General features: G+C 41.3%; 1 protein-coding gene across 9 annotated transcripts in view; it reads right to left on the bottom strand.

Annotated features, from left to right (window-relative positions):
- Positions 1-13330, bottom strand: part of LOC106579798 (potassium channel subfamily T member 1) — a 255225-nt gene extending 241895 nt beyond the window's left edge. For 7 of the 9 annotated variants that reach the window (XR_006761123.1, XM_045704263.1, XM_045704260.1 and 4 more), the window contains exon 1: positions 13075-13329. Coding sequence is in view for 8 of the 9 variants with exons in the window: in XM_045704263.1 (XP_045560219.1) it covers positions 13075-13141 (67 nt within the window). In the remaining variant the exon portion in view is untranslated. Of the gene's footprint in view, positions 1-11679; positions 12314-13074 lie in introns of those variants that run through there. The other 2 variants (XM_045704264.1, XM_045704261.1) reach the window with 2 other exon arrangements.
- Positions 13331-19973: the final 6643 nt, after the last annotated feature.

The following is a 19973-nucleotide window of genomic DNA, read 5'->3' on the forward strand; positions in this document are numbered from 1 at the left end:
AGCTCTCATCCAGTATATTAAGTACATGACTATATGGTTCTGCCCTGTAGGCGGTCATCATAAGAGAATGGGCAGGCTGGAGTGGGCTCATAACAGAGAGAGAGAGAGAGAGAGAGAGAGAGAGAGAGAGAGAGTGTGAGTGAGTGAGTGAGTGAGTGAGTGAGTGAGTGAGTGAGTGAGTGAGTGAGTGAGTGAGTGAGTGAGTGAGTGAGTGAGTGAGTGAGTGAGTGAGTGAGAGAGAGGCAGACCTGGCTTTCAAGAAAAGACAGGCTATGTGCACACTGGCCACAAAGTGAGGTGGAAACTGAGCTGCACTTCCTAACCTCGTGCCAAATGTATGACCATATTAGAGACACATATTTCCCTCAGATTACACAGACCCACAAAGAAATCAAAAACAAATAAACATTTTGATAAACTCCCATACTTATTGGGTGAAATACCACTGTCACAACTTCCGCCGAAGTCGGTTCCTCTCCTTGTTCGGGCGGCGCTCGGCGGTCGACGTCATTTTCCATTGGTTTTGTCTATGTTTCCCACACACCTGGTTTTCATTTCCCAATTACTGGTCATGTATTTAACCCTCTGTTTCCCCCATGTCTTTGTGTGTGATTGTTTATTGTTAAGGTAGGTACGTTTCCGGCTGGTTCGTTCGTGCTGTGCTCACCCGTGTTGTATGGCAACCATTATTGTTCGCACACTGATTTTGTTACTTTGTGCTATTTTCTCAAGTAAAGTGCGTTGTTCACTCATCTCTGCTCTCCTGCGCCTGACTTCATGCACCAGCTACACCCACCGCCTGACAACCACAGTGTGCAATCACAATAGCAAGATTTGAAAGCTGTTGCAACAAGCAAAGGGAAACCAGTGAACAAACACCATTGTAAACACAACCTATATTTACGTTTATTTGCTTTCCCTTTTGTACTTTAACTATTTACACATCATTACAACACTGTACAGTCGTGGCCAAAAGTTTTGAGAATGACACAAATATTAATTTCCACAAAGTTTGCTGCTTCAGTGTCTTTAGATATTTTTGTCAGATGTTACTATGGAATACTGAAGTATAATTACAAGCATTTCATAAGTGTCAAAGGCTTTTATTGACAATTACATGAAGTTGATGCAAAGAGTCAATATTTGCAGTGTTGACCCTTCTATTTCAAGACCACTGCAATCCGCCCTGGCATGCTGTCAATTAACTTCAGGGCCACATCCTGACTGATGGCAGCCCATTCTTGCATAATCAATGCTTGGAGTTTGTCAGAATTTGTGGGTTTTTGTTTGTCCACCCGCCTCTTGAGGATTGACCACAAGTTCTCAATGGGATTAAGGTCTAGGGAGTTTCATGGCCATGGACCCAAAATATCGATGTTTTGTTCCCCGAGCCACTTAGTTATCTTTTTTGCCTTATGGCTTCGGTGCTCCATCATGCTGGAAAAGACATTGTTCGTCACCAAACTGTTCCTAGATTGTTGGGAGAAGTTGCTCTCGGAGGATGTGTTGGTACCATTCTTTATTCATGGCTGTGTTCTTAGGCAAAATTGTGAGTGAGCCCACTCCCTTGGTTGAGAAGCAACCCCACACATGAATGGTCTCAGGATGCTTTACTGTTGGCATGACACAGGACTGATGGTAGCGCTCACCTTGTCTTCTCCGGACAAGCTTTTTTCCGGATACCCCAAACAATCGGAAAGGGGATTCATCAGAGATAATGACTTTACCCCAGTCCTCAGCAGTCCAATCCCTGTACCTTTTGCAGAATATCAGTCTGTCCCTGATGTTTTTCCTGGAGTGAAGTGGCTTCTTTGCTGCCCTTCTTGACACCAGGCCATCCTCCAAAAGTCTTCGCCTCACTGTGCATGCAGATGCACTCACACCTGTCTGCTGCCATTCCTGAGCAAGCTCTGTACTGGTGGTGCCCTGATCCCGCAGCTGAATCAACTTTAGGAGACGGTCCTGGCGCTTGCTGGACTTTCTTGGGCGCCCTGAAGCCTTCTTCACAACAATTGAACCGCTCTCCTTGAAGTTCTTGATGATCCGATAAATGGTTGATTTAGGTGCAATCTTACTGGCAGCAATATCCTTGCCTGTGAAGCCATTTTTGTGCAAAGCAATGATGACGTCATGTGTTTCCTTGCAGGTAACCATGATTGACAGAGGAAGAACAATGATTCCAAGCACCACCCTCCTTTTGAAGCTTCCAGTCTGTTATTCGAACTCAATCAGCATGATAGAGTGATCTCCAGCCTTGTCCTCGTCAACACTCACACCTGTGTTAACGAGAGAATCACTGACATAATGTCAGCTGGTCCTTTTGTGGCAGAGCTGACATGCAGTGGAAATGTTTTGGGGGGATTCAGTTCATTTGCATGGCAAAGAGGGACTTTGCAATTAATTGCAATTCATCTGATCACTCTTCATAACATTCTGGAGTATATGCAAATTGCCATCATACAAACTGAGGCAGCAGACTTTGTGAAAATTAATATTTGTGTCATTCTCAAAACTTTTGGCCACGACTGTATATATACATAATATGACATTTGAAATGTCTTTATTATTTTGCAACTTCTGAAAGTGTAATGTTTACAGTTCATTTTTTTATTGTTTATTATCTATTTCACTTGCTTTCGCAATGTTAACATGTTTCCCATGCCAATAAAGTCCTTAAATTGAATTGAAATGTAATTTAATTGAGAGAGAGAGATAGAGAGAGAGAGCAGTATCATCAACAGCAGACTTCTACATTTCCTCAGTGAAAACAATGTACTGAGCAAATGTCAAATTGGCTTTTTACCAAATTACCGTATGACAGACCACGTATTCACCCTAATTGACAACAAACCAAAACAAAGGCAAAGTCTTCTCAATATTTGTTGATAAAAAATATATATTTTGTCTCAATTTGGCGTGAGGCTCTGCTGTAAAAATTGACGGAAAGTGGTGTTGGGGGAAAACATACAACATTTTAAAATTGTTTTTCTATAACTAGGTAAAACCCATTGAGGTTAAAAACCTCTTTTGCGAGGGTGACATGGCAAGAAGGCAAAACAAATAAATAGCAGTGTGTCCATAAAACATTATAGAAATATACAGAATACAGACAAAAGACCAAGTGCCACAAGTTAAAGATACAATTGAAGATTAGAAACAACTGCAGTTGTAACAAACAGTGTTGTCAATCAGAGTCTTAAAAACAGGCAAAAACACTAACTCCTCTAGCTTTAAAATCTTCTGAAGCATGTTCCAGGATGAAGTGGAATTATGTGAAAAAAATGTTTTTCCCATCTCAGTTCTAGCCTTATGAACAGACAAGGACAGCAGCGACATTATAAAATCAATTTACACAAACAACAAGTGTGCGGTTAAAATTGGCAAAAAACACATTTATTTTCACAGGGCCGTGGGTTGAGACAGGGATGCTGCTTGAGCCCCACCCTCTTCAACATATACAGTACATTCGGAAAGTATTCAGACCCCTTGACTTTTCCACATGTTGTTACGTTTCAGCATTATTCTACAATGGATAAAATTATGTATATTTCTCATCAATCTACACACAATACCCCATAAGTCCCCCGGTACTGCTGCTCATTCCATGCACCAGGTCTATTTCACCCGCTTTCTAGGCGTCACTGAACTGGATTCATTACCACCAACCCTGGACTGTCTTGTCTCATTACGCACACCCGGTTCCCATTCCCCCTGATTAGTATGTTATATATGTGCCCTCTGTTCCCCATTGTCCTTGTCGGTTATTGTTCCCATGTCAGTTGGTCTTGTGAGTACCTGTGCTTTATTGTTTCGGCTTTCGTGCTACGTGTATTGTGCACTTGTTATTTTGGGTCTCGTCCCGTGTAGTGTTATGACGGGTCTCGTCCCATGCAATATTAAGAGGTTTAAACCTCACTCTTTTGTTTGGGTTACATCCCTGTGTATTTTATATATTGGTTTGTTTTGGGCTTCGTCCCCGTGTTGTCCCGTGTCTTTTTCAAACCTTATTTACATAAGTATTCAGACCCTTTGCTATGAGACTCGAAATTGAGCTCAGGTGCATCCTGTTTCCATTGATCATCCTTGAGATTTTTCCACCTGTGGTAAATTCAATTGACTTGACATTTAAGGTCCCACATTTGACCGTGAATGTCAGAGCAAAAATCAAGCCATGTGGTCAAAGTATTTGTCGGTAGAGCTCCGAGACAGGATTGTGTCGAGGCACAGATCTGGGGAACGGTACCACATTTTTTTTTTCAGCATTGAAGATCCCCAAGAACACAGTGGCCTCCATCATTCTTAAATGGAAGAAGTTTGGAACAACCAAGACTCTTCCATGCCCGGCCAAACTGAGCAAACTGAGAAGGGCCTTGGTCAGGGAGGTGACCAAGAACCAGATGATCACTCTGACAGAGCTTCAGGGTTCCCAAAGGACTCCCAGTCCATGAGAAACAAGATTCTCTGGTCTGATGAAACCAAGATTGAACTATTTCGCCTGAATGCCAAGCGTCACATCTGGAGGAAACTTTGCACCATCCCTACGGTGAAGCATAGGGGTGGCAGCATCATGCTGTCGGGATGTTTTTCAGTGGCTGGGACTGGGAGACTCGTCAGGATCGAGGGAACGATGAACGGAGCAAAGTACAGAGAGATCCTTGATGAAAACCTGCTCCAGAGCGCTCGGGACCTCAGACTGGGGCGAAGGTTCACCTTCCAACAGGACAACAACCCTAAGCACACAGCCAAGACAACGCAGGAGTGGATTTGGGACAAGTCTCTGAATGTCCTTGAGTGGCCCAGCCAAAGCCCGGATTTGAACCCGATCAAACATATCTGGAGAGACCTGAAAATAGCTGTGCAGCGACGCTCCCCATCCAAGCTGACAGAGCTTGAGAGGATCTGCAAAGAAGAATGGGAGATACTCCCCAAATACAGGTTTGCCAGCTTGTAGCGTCATACCCAAGAAGACTCAATGATGTAATCGCTGCCAAAGGTGCTTCAACAAAGTACTGAGTAAAGGGTCTGAATACTTATGCTAATGTCATAATTCCATTTTTATTTTTAATACATTTGCAAAAAATTCTAAAAACCTGTTTTTGCTTTGTCATTATGGGGTATTGTGTGTAGATTGATGAGGGAAAAAAACGATTTAATAATTTTCAGAATAAGGCTGTAACATAACAAAATGTGGAAAAAGTCAAGGGGTCTGAATACTTTCCGAATAAACTGTATATCAACGTATTGGCGAGGGCACTAGAAAAATCTGCAGCACCCGGCTTCACCCTATTAGAATCTGAAGTCAAATGTCTACTGTTTGCTGATGATCTGGTGCTTCTGTCCCCAAACAAGGAGGGCCTACAGATGCACCTAGATCTTCTGCACAGATTCTGTCAGACCTGCTTGGGCCCTCACAGTAATTCTCAGTAAGACAAAAAGAATGGTGTTCCAAAAAAGGTCCAGTTGCCAGGACCACAAACACAAATTCCATCTACACACCGTTGCCCTAGAGCACACACAAAACTATACATACCTATGCCTAACCATCAGCGCCACAGGTAACTTCCACAAAGTTGTGAACAATCTGAGAGACAAGGCAAGAACGGCCTTCTACGCCATCAAAAGAAACATAAAATTCGACATAGGATCTGGCTAAAAATACTTTAATCCGTTATAGAACCCATTGACCTTTATGGTTGCGAGGTCTGGGGTCTGCTCACCAACCAAAAAACACCAAATATCCTGTGTACAATGTAAAACAAATAATGCATGCAGAGACGAATTAGGCCGATACTTACTAATGATCAAAATGCAGAAAAGAGACATTAAATTCTACATACACCTAAAAGGAACCGATTCCCAAACCTTCCATAACAAAGCCATCACCTACAGAGAGATTAACTTGGAGAAGAATCCCCTAAGCAAGCTGGTCCTGGGGCTCTGTTCACAAACACAAACAGACCCCACAAAGCCCCAGGACAGCAACAAAATTAGACCCAATCAAATCATGAGAAAACCAAAAGATAATCACTTGAATTAATAACAAAAAAAAACTGAGCAAACTAGAATGTTATTTGGCCCTAAACAGAGAGTAGATAGTGGCAGAATACCTGACCACTGTGACTGACCCAAACTTAAGGAATGCTTTGACTATGTACAGACTCAGTGAGCATAGCCTTGCTATTGAGAGAGGCAGACCTGCCTCTCAAGAGAAGACAGGTTATGTGCACACTGCCCACAAAATGAGGTGGAAACTGAGCTGCATTTCCTAACCTCCTGCCAAATATATGACCAAATTAGAGACACATATTTCCCTCAGATCACACCATCACAGCAGCAAGATTTGTGACCTGTTGCCACAAGAAAAAGGCAACCGGTGAAGAACAAACACCATTGTAAATAAACCCAATATTTATGTTTATTTATTTTCCCTTTAGTACTTGAACTATTTTCACATCGTTACAACACTTCTATATATACATAATATGACATTTGAAATGTCTCTATTCCTTTGGAACTTTTGTGAGTGTAATGTTTACTGTTAATTTTTTCTTGTTTATTTCACTTTTGTTTATTATCTATGTCACTTGCTTTGGCAAAGTAAACATATGTTTCCCATGCCAATAAAGCCCTTAAATTGAAATTGAAGAGGGAGCGAGAGAGAGCGAGAGAGAGAGAGAGACTCTCTGATTAGCAGCCCAGTGGACAAACCCCGAGAAGCCTCCTGTCATGAGGGAGGAGAGTGTGGTGAGATGACGTGAGAGGGCCAGTGACCTTTGTATTTCATTGTTATTTTTACACTGCCTCTATGCACACTCACAAGACCCTACACACTACACACACTGATACTCCAAAACACACACGAACACTCACTGCATCATCTGCTCACTCACACAAATGCACATACATTTATACTGACTCTCTACACACACTCACATACAAACTGCTGCTACTCTGTTTATACACTCACATACAAACCGCTGCTACTCTGTTTATACACTCACATACAAACCGCTGCTACTCTGTTTATACACTCACATACAAACTGCTGCTACTCTGTTTATACACTCACATACAAACCGCTGCTACTCTGTTTATACACTCACATACAAACTGCTGCTACTCTGTTTATACACTCACATACAAACTGCTGCTACTCTGTTTATACACTCACATACAAACTGCTGCTACTCTGTTTATACACTCACATACAAACTGCTGCTACTCTGTTTATACACTCACATACAAACTGCTGCTACTCTGTTTATACACTCACATACAAACCGCTGCTACTCTGTTTATACACTCACATACAAAGTGCTGCTACTCTGTTTATACACTCACATACAAACTGCTGCTACTCTGTTTATACACTCACATACAAACTGCTGCTACTCTGTTTATACACTCACATACAAAGTGCTGCTACTCTGTTTATACACTCACATACAAACTCCTGCTACTCTGTTTATACAGTCACATACAAAGTGCTGCTACTCTGTTTATACACTCACATACAAACTCCTGCTACTCTGTTTATACACTCACATACAAAGTAATGATACTCTGTTTATCATATATGCTAATGCCGAGTCACCTTACCCCTATATATATCTACCTCTATCGATCCAGTATCCCTGCACATTTTAAATATGGTAGTGGAACTTACACTGTATATAGTGTGCTTCCTTACTTTATCGTGTTCTTCTTATTTCAGATTTTACATCTTGTGTGTTTTTGTTCTACCTTGCTATTTTTAGTATTACATTGTTATTGATTACTGCATTGCTGGGGTTAGAGCTTGCAAGAACGGCATTTCACTGTACTTTTGCATGTGACATTAAAAACCTCAAACTTGAATGGACCAGGGGGGATGGGAGGTTGTGTGTGTGGGTGTGGGTGGGGGGGGGGGTGAAAAGAACAGATAGACGGGCGACAGACCAGAGCAATGAGAACTTCACCCCCCCACCCCACCCATTAATCCCTTACTTATGAAATCGTCTTCACACACACACACACACACACACACACACACACACACACACACACACACACACACACACACACACACACACACACACACACACACACACACACACACACACACACCTACTCATTCAAGGGTTGTTCTTTATTTTTACTATTTTCTACATTGTAGAATAATAGTGAAGACATCAAAACTAGGAAATAAAATCTATGGAATCATATAGTAACCAAAAAAGTGTTAACTCATCCCAAACCATCTCAATTGGGTTGAGGGTCGGGTGATTGTGGAGGCCAGGTCATCTGATGCATCACTCAATCACTCTCCTTGGTCAAATAGCCCTCACACAGCCTGGAGGTGTGTTGGGTCATTGTCCTGTTGAATAACAAATGATAGTCCCACTAAGCCCAAACTAGATGGGATGGCGTATCACTGCAGAATGCTGTGGTAGTCATGCTGGTTAAGTGTGCCTTAAATAAATCACAGACAGTGTCACCAGCAAAACCCCCCCACACCACCTCCTCCATGCTTCATGGTGGGAACCACACATGCGGAGATCATCCGTTCACCTACTCTGCGTCTCACAAAGACACAGCGGTTGGAACCACAAATCTCCAATTTGGACTCATCAGATCAAATCAGACAGATTTCCACCAGTCTAATGTCCATTGCTCGTGTTCCTTGGCCCAAGCAAGTCTCTTCTTTTTATTGGTGTCCTTTAGTAGTGGTTTCTTTGCAGCAATTCAACCATGAAGGCCTAATTCACACAGTCTCTTCTGAACAGTTGATGTTGAGATGTTTCTGTTACTTGAACTCTGTGAAGCATTTATTTGGGCTGAAATCTGAGGTGCAGTTAACTCTAATGAACTTATCCTCTGCAGCAGAGGTAACTCTGGGTCTTCCTTTCCTGTGGCGGTCCTCACGAGAGGCAGTTTCATCATAGCGCTTGATGGTTTTTGCAACTGCACTTGAAGAAACTTTGAAAGTTCTTGAAATGTTCCGGATTGACTGACCTTCATGTCTTAAAGTAATGATGGACTGTTGTTTCTCTTTGCTTATTTGAGCTGTTCTTGCCATAATATGGACCTGGTATTTTACCAAATCTTCTGTATACCACCCCTACTTTTTCACAACAAAACTAATTGACACAAACGCATTAAGAAGGAAAGAAATTCCACAAATTAACTTTTAACAAGGCACACCTGTTAATTAAAATGCATTTCACATGAAGCTGATTGAGAGAATGCCAAGAGTGTGCAAAGCTGTCATCAAGGCAAAGGGTGGCTACTTTGAATAATCTCAAATATAAAATATATTTAGATTTGTTTAACACTTTTTTCATTGAATGAAGTCACAATGTTCATTCTGTTCTGTTCTTTACAAATTAAAGTCAATTTAAAAAACAATGTAACAAACCCTAAAATAAGTTGGACCACAATAGTTCATCTTTAGCCTGTCATGCAATTGGATTTCAAATGCAATAAATCAGATTAAACCAACGCCATTCATTAATTCTCCTTTCTAAATATTTATTTTCTCCAGATTAGACATCCAAATAAACATGCTTGGAATTATCGCAATGACACACAGCAGCCAACAATTTTAAAAGTTGAATGGACTGACGGCAACAGTGCATTGCCAACTAGCAGAGATGAGACCAAGTTACAATTTTGTAAGTCCTAAGCAAGTCCCAAGTAATAATCGTCAAGTCTCAAGTAATGTCCCAAGATCCACAACTCAGGTCGAGTCAAGTCACAAGTCCCTCCCTACTTTTGGGGTTCGAGTCCTCAAGTCAATGGTTAAGTGTTTTATGCCAATTTCATTGCAATTGCAATGCATCAGTGATTTTGGACCCACATGTTTTACAAACTGCATCTCTTATTTCCTCCACTACCACATAGTCTTTGAAACCAAATGCAACCATTTTGGGGACTGATGATGCCCTGATGCACCACAGGTCCCAGAGTGTTGGGGCAAATTGTTTTCCCTGAGGCCTGGAGCTTTCCCTAATCTGGTAACCTAACCAGGCGCAAATCAGGATCATATAGGGTATGACAGTGATTAATTATTAGTTGTAAAAATGTATTTACATGGGAGTGGAGCCAGACTAACATTTTAGTCATTTAGCAGACACTCTTATCCAGAGCGATTTACAGCAGCAATTAGGGTTAAGTGCCTTGCTCAAGGGCACACCAACAGATTTTTCACCTAACCGGCTCGGGATTCAAACCATTGACCTTTCAGTTAATGGCCCAACACTCTTAACCACTAGCCTACCTGCCACCTAGATATACAAATATTTTCTAAACAGGTCACATGGTTTTAAAGAAACTCTGGAAAAACTCAGGAGCCCAAACCTTTACACAGACACAACCACTGCAATTGGACAATCTGTTACGTTTTCAGATAAAATATTGTAATCAGATTACAGATACTTTTGAAAAACTAGATGATTACTTCGAGGACAACTTTAAAATTCAGAAAGGATTTTTGGGGATTTTTTTTTAAATATTATTATATGTAATAGAAAGCGATGGGTTAGAAGGTGGCAGGTAGCCTTCTAATCCATGTAATAGAAAGCAATGGGTTTGGGGCGGGAAGTAGCCTAGTGGTTAGAGCGCTGGGCCAGTAACCGAAAGGTTGCTGGATTGAATCCCTGAGCTGACAAGGTAAAAATCTGTCGTTCTGCCCCGAACAAGGCAGTTAACCCACTGTTCCTAGGCCCTTGTTGTAAATAAGAATTTGTTCTTAACATTATTTAAAAAAAATAAGTCTACATAACCAACCAATAAAATAAAATGTAACATCCATATATGGCCAGCTATGTAAACTTTAACATTGATTTATCCTGCAATAGATGTCGTTCAATTGGTAACATACATTTTTTGTCTTCATCTAATGCCTCTTAACGGGAAAGTAATCTAACAGTAACAGAATGTACACAGATTACTTTACTGAGTTTGGGTAATCCAAAAGTTACGTTACTTATTACAATTTTGGACAGGTAACTAGTAACTCTAACGGATTACATTTAGAATGTAACCTACCCATCCCTTACCATAAATAGGCTACATAACATCACCACTACCCTGACCAGAGGGCAAGAGGGGACAGGTTGGCTGTAGTTGTTATCAGTTGCCTAGTTGATCAGACTGGGTAATCGTTTCGTTTTCTTCTCATACAGTTTAGGTGTAGGCTGCTGCAACATTTATGTGAAGAGTTCTTGCTTGAGTATGTCGGGAGTGATGTGTTATTACGTTCGCTAAATAAATACTGGAGGACAGTGGAGCGGCGCGCGCTTTGCTAGAAGACGTGCTTTGTGGTCTGCGCAACCTCTGATTTCTGCGAATCTGTTTGGTCGAGACACAGAACAGAACGCACAGAACCTCCAGTACTCCGATAGAAAGGACAGATAGGCTTACATTGTGCGTGAGGTGACAAATCGAGTCTCTAGATTCGTACAGCTCAAGTCCAAGTTAAGTCACGAGTCATAGATGGTCAGGTCGAAGTCGAGTGACAAGTGTTTTTTCTTTTTGCCAAGTCTCAAGTCGCAAAATGTGCGACTCGTACTCGAGTCCAAGTCACGTGACTCGAGTCCAAATTTCTCCCAGATAGGCTACAGATGTTTGGCTCTCGGTCAATTTCACTGCACTCGGCGTTAGCCAAGAAGCCAAGACTGTTTCCAGTTCAGTCCTTACCTGGTTCTGTCGGTGTCCGCGGTCCCATCATCGTAAACACACGTCTTGTTTATGATAGAATATCTGCTGCACATTGTCCGTGCAGCCCCGGCTGTATCACGCTGGTGGTGGATGCCTTCCGATAAAAAAATAAACCTTGGCTTGAAACATTCGTTTTATTCATTGATAAATTACATAAGAGAGGCGGAAAGGGAAGCGACCCCCGCTGATGGAACTTGAAAAGGGTCCACGACCACGGAAAATGCACCCGGGAGGTAGAGAAATTCGAGCATCTTCTGGTCCTCATGGATAAATTATGATTAGTTTACACTAGGCGACATCTCCGAAATAATGTTCCTTTTATCTTTAGATTTTACCAAACTGCTGTTCTTTTTGAAAGACTACTTGAAGTTGAATTTTTTTTGCAAAACAGAAACATCAACAGTCTCTACTTACGTGAATTGATTGGTTAGAACATATACTGTTTTCTTTGTAAAAAGATCAAACGCATTTCAAACCAGTCAAGTGACAGCATCTCGGTGATCCCTTCAGGATAGCATCATCCATGCTTTTTCTACTGTCACACAGCAACTGTCCTCCTCCTCCGCTGTGCCTGTGTAAGGGCTGTGTTGATGGAATGGATGGGATAACACACGTTCTCAGAATCCAACCAAAGCTCCTTGTCCACCCATACAACCCAACCATACACACCTCGCCATCTACCGGACAACCTTGCAATTATGTTTTTGCATCTTCTTCAAAATAGGCGTGTAATAAACAGCAATTAGTAGACTCCGCGCCCTAATATTACAAGCTTTTAACAGAATACGGCGTTTAAGAGTGAAGCAGACGCACGTGCCTTACTCCCTAATTGGCAATATCTGTAGATGTGGGTTTGAATTTGAACTCATCATAATTTCTACAGAAAGCTTGCCTGTTGGGAGTTATATGACTCACTTTCAAGGGAAGGTTGTAGGCTTCTGTATACAGTTGGCCTTCGGGGGTTATTATAACGAAGTGCACTTTATCACACAAGAGTCCTCTGGTGGCGTTTGATGGGATTGCAGCTCTACCTTCTCTGAGATTTAAGTGATTTCTTGTTTACACTGCAGCTAATTTTGGAATAACACTGACCTAGAATTGTTGTGTTTGTATAACAGTGTGTTGTATTGGCCTACATGTTGATGTCTGTAAATGCATGACTGCATCTCAAAGCTCAATAATCAAACCATATTTACAAATAGTACAACAGTTTTAGAATTTCAACAATAAATCACAATCATTTATTTCCTTTGGTCAAACATTTAGATATGAAAACACAAGAAAAGAAATGGAACCCCAATAAATAAACACTTATCTAGGCTACATGCAAAACACCAGACAATGCCACAAGCCTAATTCTATGATTCTACATACCTTCAATCTTCCTGTCTTCAGCAACTAGTTGTTTATATATTCCCCTTAAATTGAAGAACATATTCATGTTCTGTGTAGAGAGCAGTCACAGAGATCTGGACAAAGTTGTACAGCCCTTCAGAAAACAGCATAAATGCTCACCAGCTGCTAACGTGAGTTCAAATGCTGGAGGTTTTGTCAATGCTCTGTGGGGAACTTCTTTGCCGCTTCCATCGTGATTACTTTCAAAGCATCTCAACCACTCAGAACTTTCCCAAACAATCAGTCATCGGTTACTTTATGTCCCTTGAAAATCTATTTTTGCCACAGATTTGTTTCTCCCCTTGTTGCAGTTGTTATAATCTGACCAGGGACATTGTTTTCTTTGCCTTTGCAGGAGTTTTGTAAGTTATAAAGCGTAGTGAATGTTGGGACTTCTGATTGCTCAGACATTTAGGGGATTACACAAAGGTTGGGACACACCCACACTGTTAATTGACATTGATAAGTGCTACTACAACAGGCAACTACACTACCGGTCAAAACGTTTAGAACACCTACTCATTCAAGGGTGTTTTCTTTATTTTTTATATTTTCTACATTGTAGAATAATAGTGAAGACATCAAAACTATGAAATAACACATATGGAATCATGTAGTAACCCAAAAAGTGTTAAACAAATCAAAACATTTTATATTTGAGATTCTTCAAATAGCCACAATTTGCCTTGATGACAGCTTTGCACACTCTTGTCATTCTCCAAACCAGCTTCTTGAGCTAGTCACCTGGAATGCATTTCAATTAACAGGTGGGTCTGTTGTGTTGTGACATGGTAGGGGGGGTATACAGAAGATAGTCCTATTTTAGTAAAAGACAAAGTCCATATTATGTCAAGAACAGCTCAAATAAGCAAAGAGAAACGACAGTCCATCATTACTTTAAGACATGAAGGTCAGTCAATACAGAACATTTCACGAACTTTTTAACCTCTCTGGGCTAGGCGGGACAAATTCGTCCCACCTACGCAACAGCCAGTCTAATCCAGTGGCGCGATTTTCAAATACCTTAGAAATGCTATTACTTCAATTTCTCAAACATATGACTATTTTACAGCTATTTAAAGACAAGACTCTCGTTAATCTAACCACACTGTCCGATTTCAAAAAGGCTTTACAACGAAAGCAAAACATTAGATTATGTCAGCAGAGTACCCAGCCAGAAATAATCAGACACCCATTTTTCAAGCTAGCATATAATGTCACAAAAACCCAAACCACAGCTAAATGCAGCACTAACCTTTGATGATCTTCATCAGATGACAACCCTAGGACATTATGTTATACAATACATGCATTTTTTGTTCAATCAAGTTCATATTTATATCAAAAACCAGCTTTTTACATTGGCATGTGACGTTCAGAACTAGCATACCCCCCGCAAACTTCCGGGGAATTTACTAACAATTTACTAAATTGCTCACGATAAACGTTCACAAAAAGCATAACAATTATTTTAAGAATTATAGATACAGAACTCCTCTATGCACTCGATATGTCCGATTTTAAAATAGCTTTTTGGTGAAAGCACATTTTGCAATATTCTAAGTACATAGCCCAGCCATCACGGGCTAGCTATTTAGACACCCGGCAAGTTTAGCCTTCACCAAAATCAGATTTACTATTACAAAAGTTTGATTACCTTTTGTTGTCTTCGTCAGAATGCACTCCCAGGACTGCTACTTCAATAACAAATGTTGGTTTGGTCCAAAATAATCCATCGTTATATCCAAATAGCGCCGTTTTGTTCGTGCGTTCCAGAAACTATCCGAAATGGTAAATCAGGGTCGCGCGCATGGCACAATTCGTGACAAAAAAAATCTAAATATTCCATTACCGTACTTCGAAGCATGTCAACCGCTGTTTAAAATCCATTTTTATGCCATTTTTCTCGTAAAAAAGCGATAATATTCCGACCGGGAATCTCCATTTAGCTAAACAGAGGAAAGAAAACAAAGCTTTCGGTCGACGCGGGCACGAGCCTGAGTCTCACAGTACTGTAACCAGCCACTACCCAAACGCGCTACTTTTTTTCAGCCAGAGCCTGCAAAGCCACGATTCAGCATTTTGCCGCCTTCTGAGAGCCTATGGCAGCCGTAGGAAGTGTCACGTTACAGCTAAGATCCTCACTCTTCATTAAACAGAGACAAGAAGAACGACACCTTGTCAGACAGGCCACTTCCTGCATGAAATCTTCTCAGGTTTTTGCCTGCCATATGAGTTCTGTTATACTCACAGACACCATTCAAACAGTTTTAGAAACTTTAGGGTGTTTTCTATCCAAAGCCAATAATTATATGCATATTCTAGTTACTTGGGCAGGAGTAGTAACCAGATTAAATCGGGTACTTTTTTTATCCAGCCGTGTCAATACTGCCCCCTAGCCCTAACAGGTTTAAGTTTCTTCAAGTGCAGTTGCAAAAACCGTCAAGCTCTATGATGAAACTGGCTCTCATGAGGACCGCCACAGGAATGGAAGACCCAGAGTTACCTCTGCTGTAGAGGATAAGTTCATTAGAGTCACCAGCCTCAGAAATTGCAACCCAAATACATGCTTCACAGAGTTCAAGTAACAGACACATCTCAACATCAACTGTTCAGAGGAGACTGTGAATCAGGCCTTCAGGGTCAAATTTCTGCAAAGAAACCACTACTAAAGGACACCAATAAGAAGAAGAGACTTTCTTGGGTCAAGGAACATGAGCAATGGACATTAGACCGGGGAAAATGTGTCCTTTGGTCTGGAGTCCAAATTGGAGATTTTTGGATCCAACCGCTATGTCTTTGTGAGATGGGATGTGGGTGAACGGATGATCTCCACATGTGTATTTCCCACCGTAAAGCATGGAGAAGGAGGTGTGATGGTGTGGGGGTGCTTTTCTGGTGACACTTTTCTGAATTCAAGGCACACTTAACCAGCATGTCCACCACAGCATTTTGCAGCGATACGCCATCCCATCTGGTTTGGGCTTAGTGGGACTATCATTTGTTTTTCAACAGGACAATGACCCAACACACCTCCAGGCTGTGTCAGGGCTATTTTACCAAGAAGGAGAGGGATGGAGTGCTGCATCCGATGACCTGGCCTCCACAATCCCCCGACCTCAACTAAATTGAGATGGTTTGGGATGAGTCGGACCGCAGAGTGAAGGAAAGCAGCCAACAAGTGCTCAGCATATGTGGGAACTCCTTCAAGACGGTTGGAAAAGTATTCCAGATGAAGCTGGTTGAGAGAATGCCAAGAGTGTGCAAAGCTATCATCAAGGCAAAGGGTGGCTATTTGAAGAATCTCAAATATAAAATATATTTGTATTTTTAGGTTACTACATGATTCCATATGTGTTATTTCATAGTTTTGATGTCTTCACTATTATTCTACAATGTAGAAAATAGTAAAAATAAAGAAAACTCTTGAATGAGTACAGTGGGGGAAAAAAGTATTTGATCCCCTGCTGATTTTGTACATTTGCACACTTACAAAGAAATGATCAGTCAAAACACAAGGCCAAGGCAACAAAAGAGTGGCTCAAGAAGAAGCACATTAAGGTCCTGGAGTAGCCTAGCCAGTCTCAAGACCTTAATCCCATAGAAAATCTGTGGAGGGAGCTGAAGGTTTGAGTTGCCAAACGTCAGCCTCGAAACCTTAATGACTTGGAGAAGATCTGCAAAGAGGAGTGGGACAAAATCCCTCCTGAGATGTGTGCAAACCTGGTGGCCAACTACAAGAAACGTCTGACCTCTGTGATTGCCAACAAGGGTTTTGCCACCAAGTACTAAGTCCTGTTTTGCAGAGGGGTCAAATACTTATTTCCCTCATTAAAATGCAAATCAATTTATAACATTTTTGACATGCGTTTTTCTGGATATTTTTGTTGTTATTCTGTCTCTCACTGTTCAAATAAACCTACCATTAAAATTATAGACTGATCCTTTATTTATCAGTGGGCAAACGTACAAAATCAGCAGGGGATCAAATACTTTAGGTGTTCTTAAACTTTTGACCGGTAGTGTATATCTACTGCTATCAAAAATGTAATCTACTGTAAAAACACAACTCACTCATGATGACAAAAATATTTCAATCAACACCATCAGGCCCATTTCACATGTCGCCTTAAAAGGTTATTCTGAATCACATCCTTTAACCTTTTTTGATCCAGCCTCTTCCCTCATAATATCCATCTGAACTTTTTCTGAACCTAACCGCCATCTGAAACTATTCACTATAGTGTACTACTTATGATGAGGGGTCATAGGGCTCTGGTCACAGTATACAGTATAGGGAACAGTGTGTCATTTGGGACGCAAACAAATACTTCCTAAATGACCTTTCTCTTTTCTAAATCTTCCTTCTCAACCTCCTTTTTCTATTGTCAGTCTTCAAGGGAAAACCCTCAACCCCTCTTGACCCTGCCTCATTCGTCCACACTCATCACACACTAATCAATAAAGAACCTCTGAAGAAACGCAATGCTATTTACAATTCACTATGTTGCCATTGAACAAATGGCATACACCTTCCGCTGTTTTTCTTACATAGAGGTGTCATGCCCATAGAGGGCACAAGGGCACGTGCCCTCTCATATATTTAAAAAAAAATGACATTGTTAAATATTTTTTATATTTTTTTATTCATTTTTCAGATGTTAAATAAATGACAAACAAAACCATATCTGTCAGTGATATTTTGTGGAGGGGGCACACAAACTGGACCAGGCAAAGATGATCCCCTCCCCCCCTATTCTCCACAGTAACTGGTTCCTTCCAAGGTGCACTATGGAGCAAAGATATGCTAGGCATATGCTTTCTCTCGGAGGACCTGAGCCCTAGGACCATGCCTCAGGACTACCTGGTATGATGACTCCTTGCTGTCCCCAGTCCACCTGGCCGTGCTGCTGCTCCAGTTTCAACTGTTCTGCCTGCGGCTATGGAACCCTGACCTGTTCACCGGACGTGCTTGTTGCACCCTCGACAACTACTATGATTATTATTATTTGACCATGCTGGTCATTTATGAACATTTTAACATCTTGACCATGTTCTGTTATAATATCCACCCTGCACAGCCAGAAGAGGACTGGCCACCCCTCATAGCCTGGTTCCTCTCTAGATTTCTTCCTAGGCTTTTGGCCTTTCTAGGGAGTTTTTCCTAGGGAGTTTTTCCCTAGCCACCGTGCTTCTTTCACATGCATTGCTTGCTGTTTGGGGTTTTAGGCTGGGTTTCTGTACAGCACTTTGAGATATCAGCTGATGTACGAAGGGCTATATAAATAATTTGATTTGATTTGATTTAGGCAGGACACTAGATACTCTAGTGCAGGTACCCCCTGGGGTACACACAATGCCGTCGTGGGGAAGCCAAACAAAAATGTGATTTATTAAAAAATAAATAATTATAATCTTCACATTTTCAAACAGTCCATTTATATTTTCCAATGGGGCTATACATTTGCGTGAGTTTTTTTTTCTCACCTGAGTAGCCTCGTTTCACTGCCAAAAATAGAATTAAGCCATCTAGTGTTCAGCGAAATAACAACACAATGTCAAATACAGGTAGCCTAGTCAAATAATGAACATCCAATCACATTAACCGTTACTCTCTCATGGGAATTCCACAAATGGTCCGTATGTAGCCAAACATAGCTGCTGTTCATTCCATTTGCTCGAAAATTGATAAATGGTTAAAAACAAAAGTAAGGCCTCAATAGAGACACATACCAGCTCTACTGGTAGTACTGATATTACCACACCTGCACCTGTCGACGACGCAAGTTGTTCTGCTTCCATGAGCACATCCAATGCTAGCATCAGGAATTCTACTTTTCTTGTTAGCCGAGCTAGCATGGACACTGACAATTGTGAATCTTTTTCAGCCAAAGAGCTACTGCCCTCTTACCCGGGAAAGCACCGAACAACAGACAGGGACGTTGGACCATCGAAGGGTCGCAAATATGATGAGAAATACATTGATTTGGGGTTCACTTATATTGGGAGTAATGCCTTTCCTCAGCCACAGTGTGTTATATGTGCAAAAGTACTATCTCACAACTCAATGAAACCTTCACTCTTGCGCAGACATTTAGAAAAAAAACATGCCAATTTGAAAAAGAAGCCACCGGAGTTTTTGAGCGAGAATTAAGATTACTTTTGAGTAGTAAGACATGTATAAAAGCAACAGATACCATTAATAAGAAGGGCTATAAGCGTCTTGTATGGTGAGCTACCGAGTGGCTAGGACAGGCAAGCCCCATACTATTGTGGAGGACTTAATTCTTTCTGCTGCCGGGGATATGGCTGGGACAATGCTGTGGGAAAAGGCCCCAAAAACTATACAGACAATGCATTCATCAAACAACACTGTTTCACGACGCATAGGTGACATGGCAGGAGATGTTTTGAAACAATTACTGCATCGCATACAAGCCAGGGAATTCTATGCGTTACAGCTGGATGGGTCAACAGACGTGGCGGGCCTGGCACAGCTCCTGGTATATGTCCGTTACATTTATGGCTGAAGAACATACGCACATCCAGGTACTTTCCGCAGGTGCTGGAGTTGTAGGCAAACTCATGGAAAACAGAAAGGAAAACGCCGCACACTGCTGCTCATGCTCCCAGGTGATATTTATTTACAATGTTTCGACCCTTAGGTCTTCATCAGGGATCCATATCCCAGGTGGGGGTGGAAGGTCCTATATATAGGGGCAGTACTCAGTGACATCACTTCCTAAAACAGGAGGTAAAAATGTATAACATAGTTTCACAATATTAACATTCAATGTATCAAAATATATGATCATACACAGAGAATGTGATCAATATTTATAGAAATATACATACACATACAATATTCAATTAGGATA

The sequence above is a fragment of the Salmo salar genome, chromosome ssa20, assembly GCF_905237065.1.
Source record: "Salmo salar chromosome ssa20, Ssal_v3.1, whole genome shotgun sequence".
Lineage (NCBI taxonomy): Eukaryota > Metazoa > Chordata > Actinopteri > Salmoniformes > Salmonidae > Salmo > Salmo salar.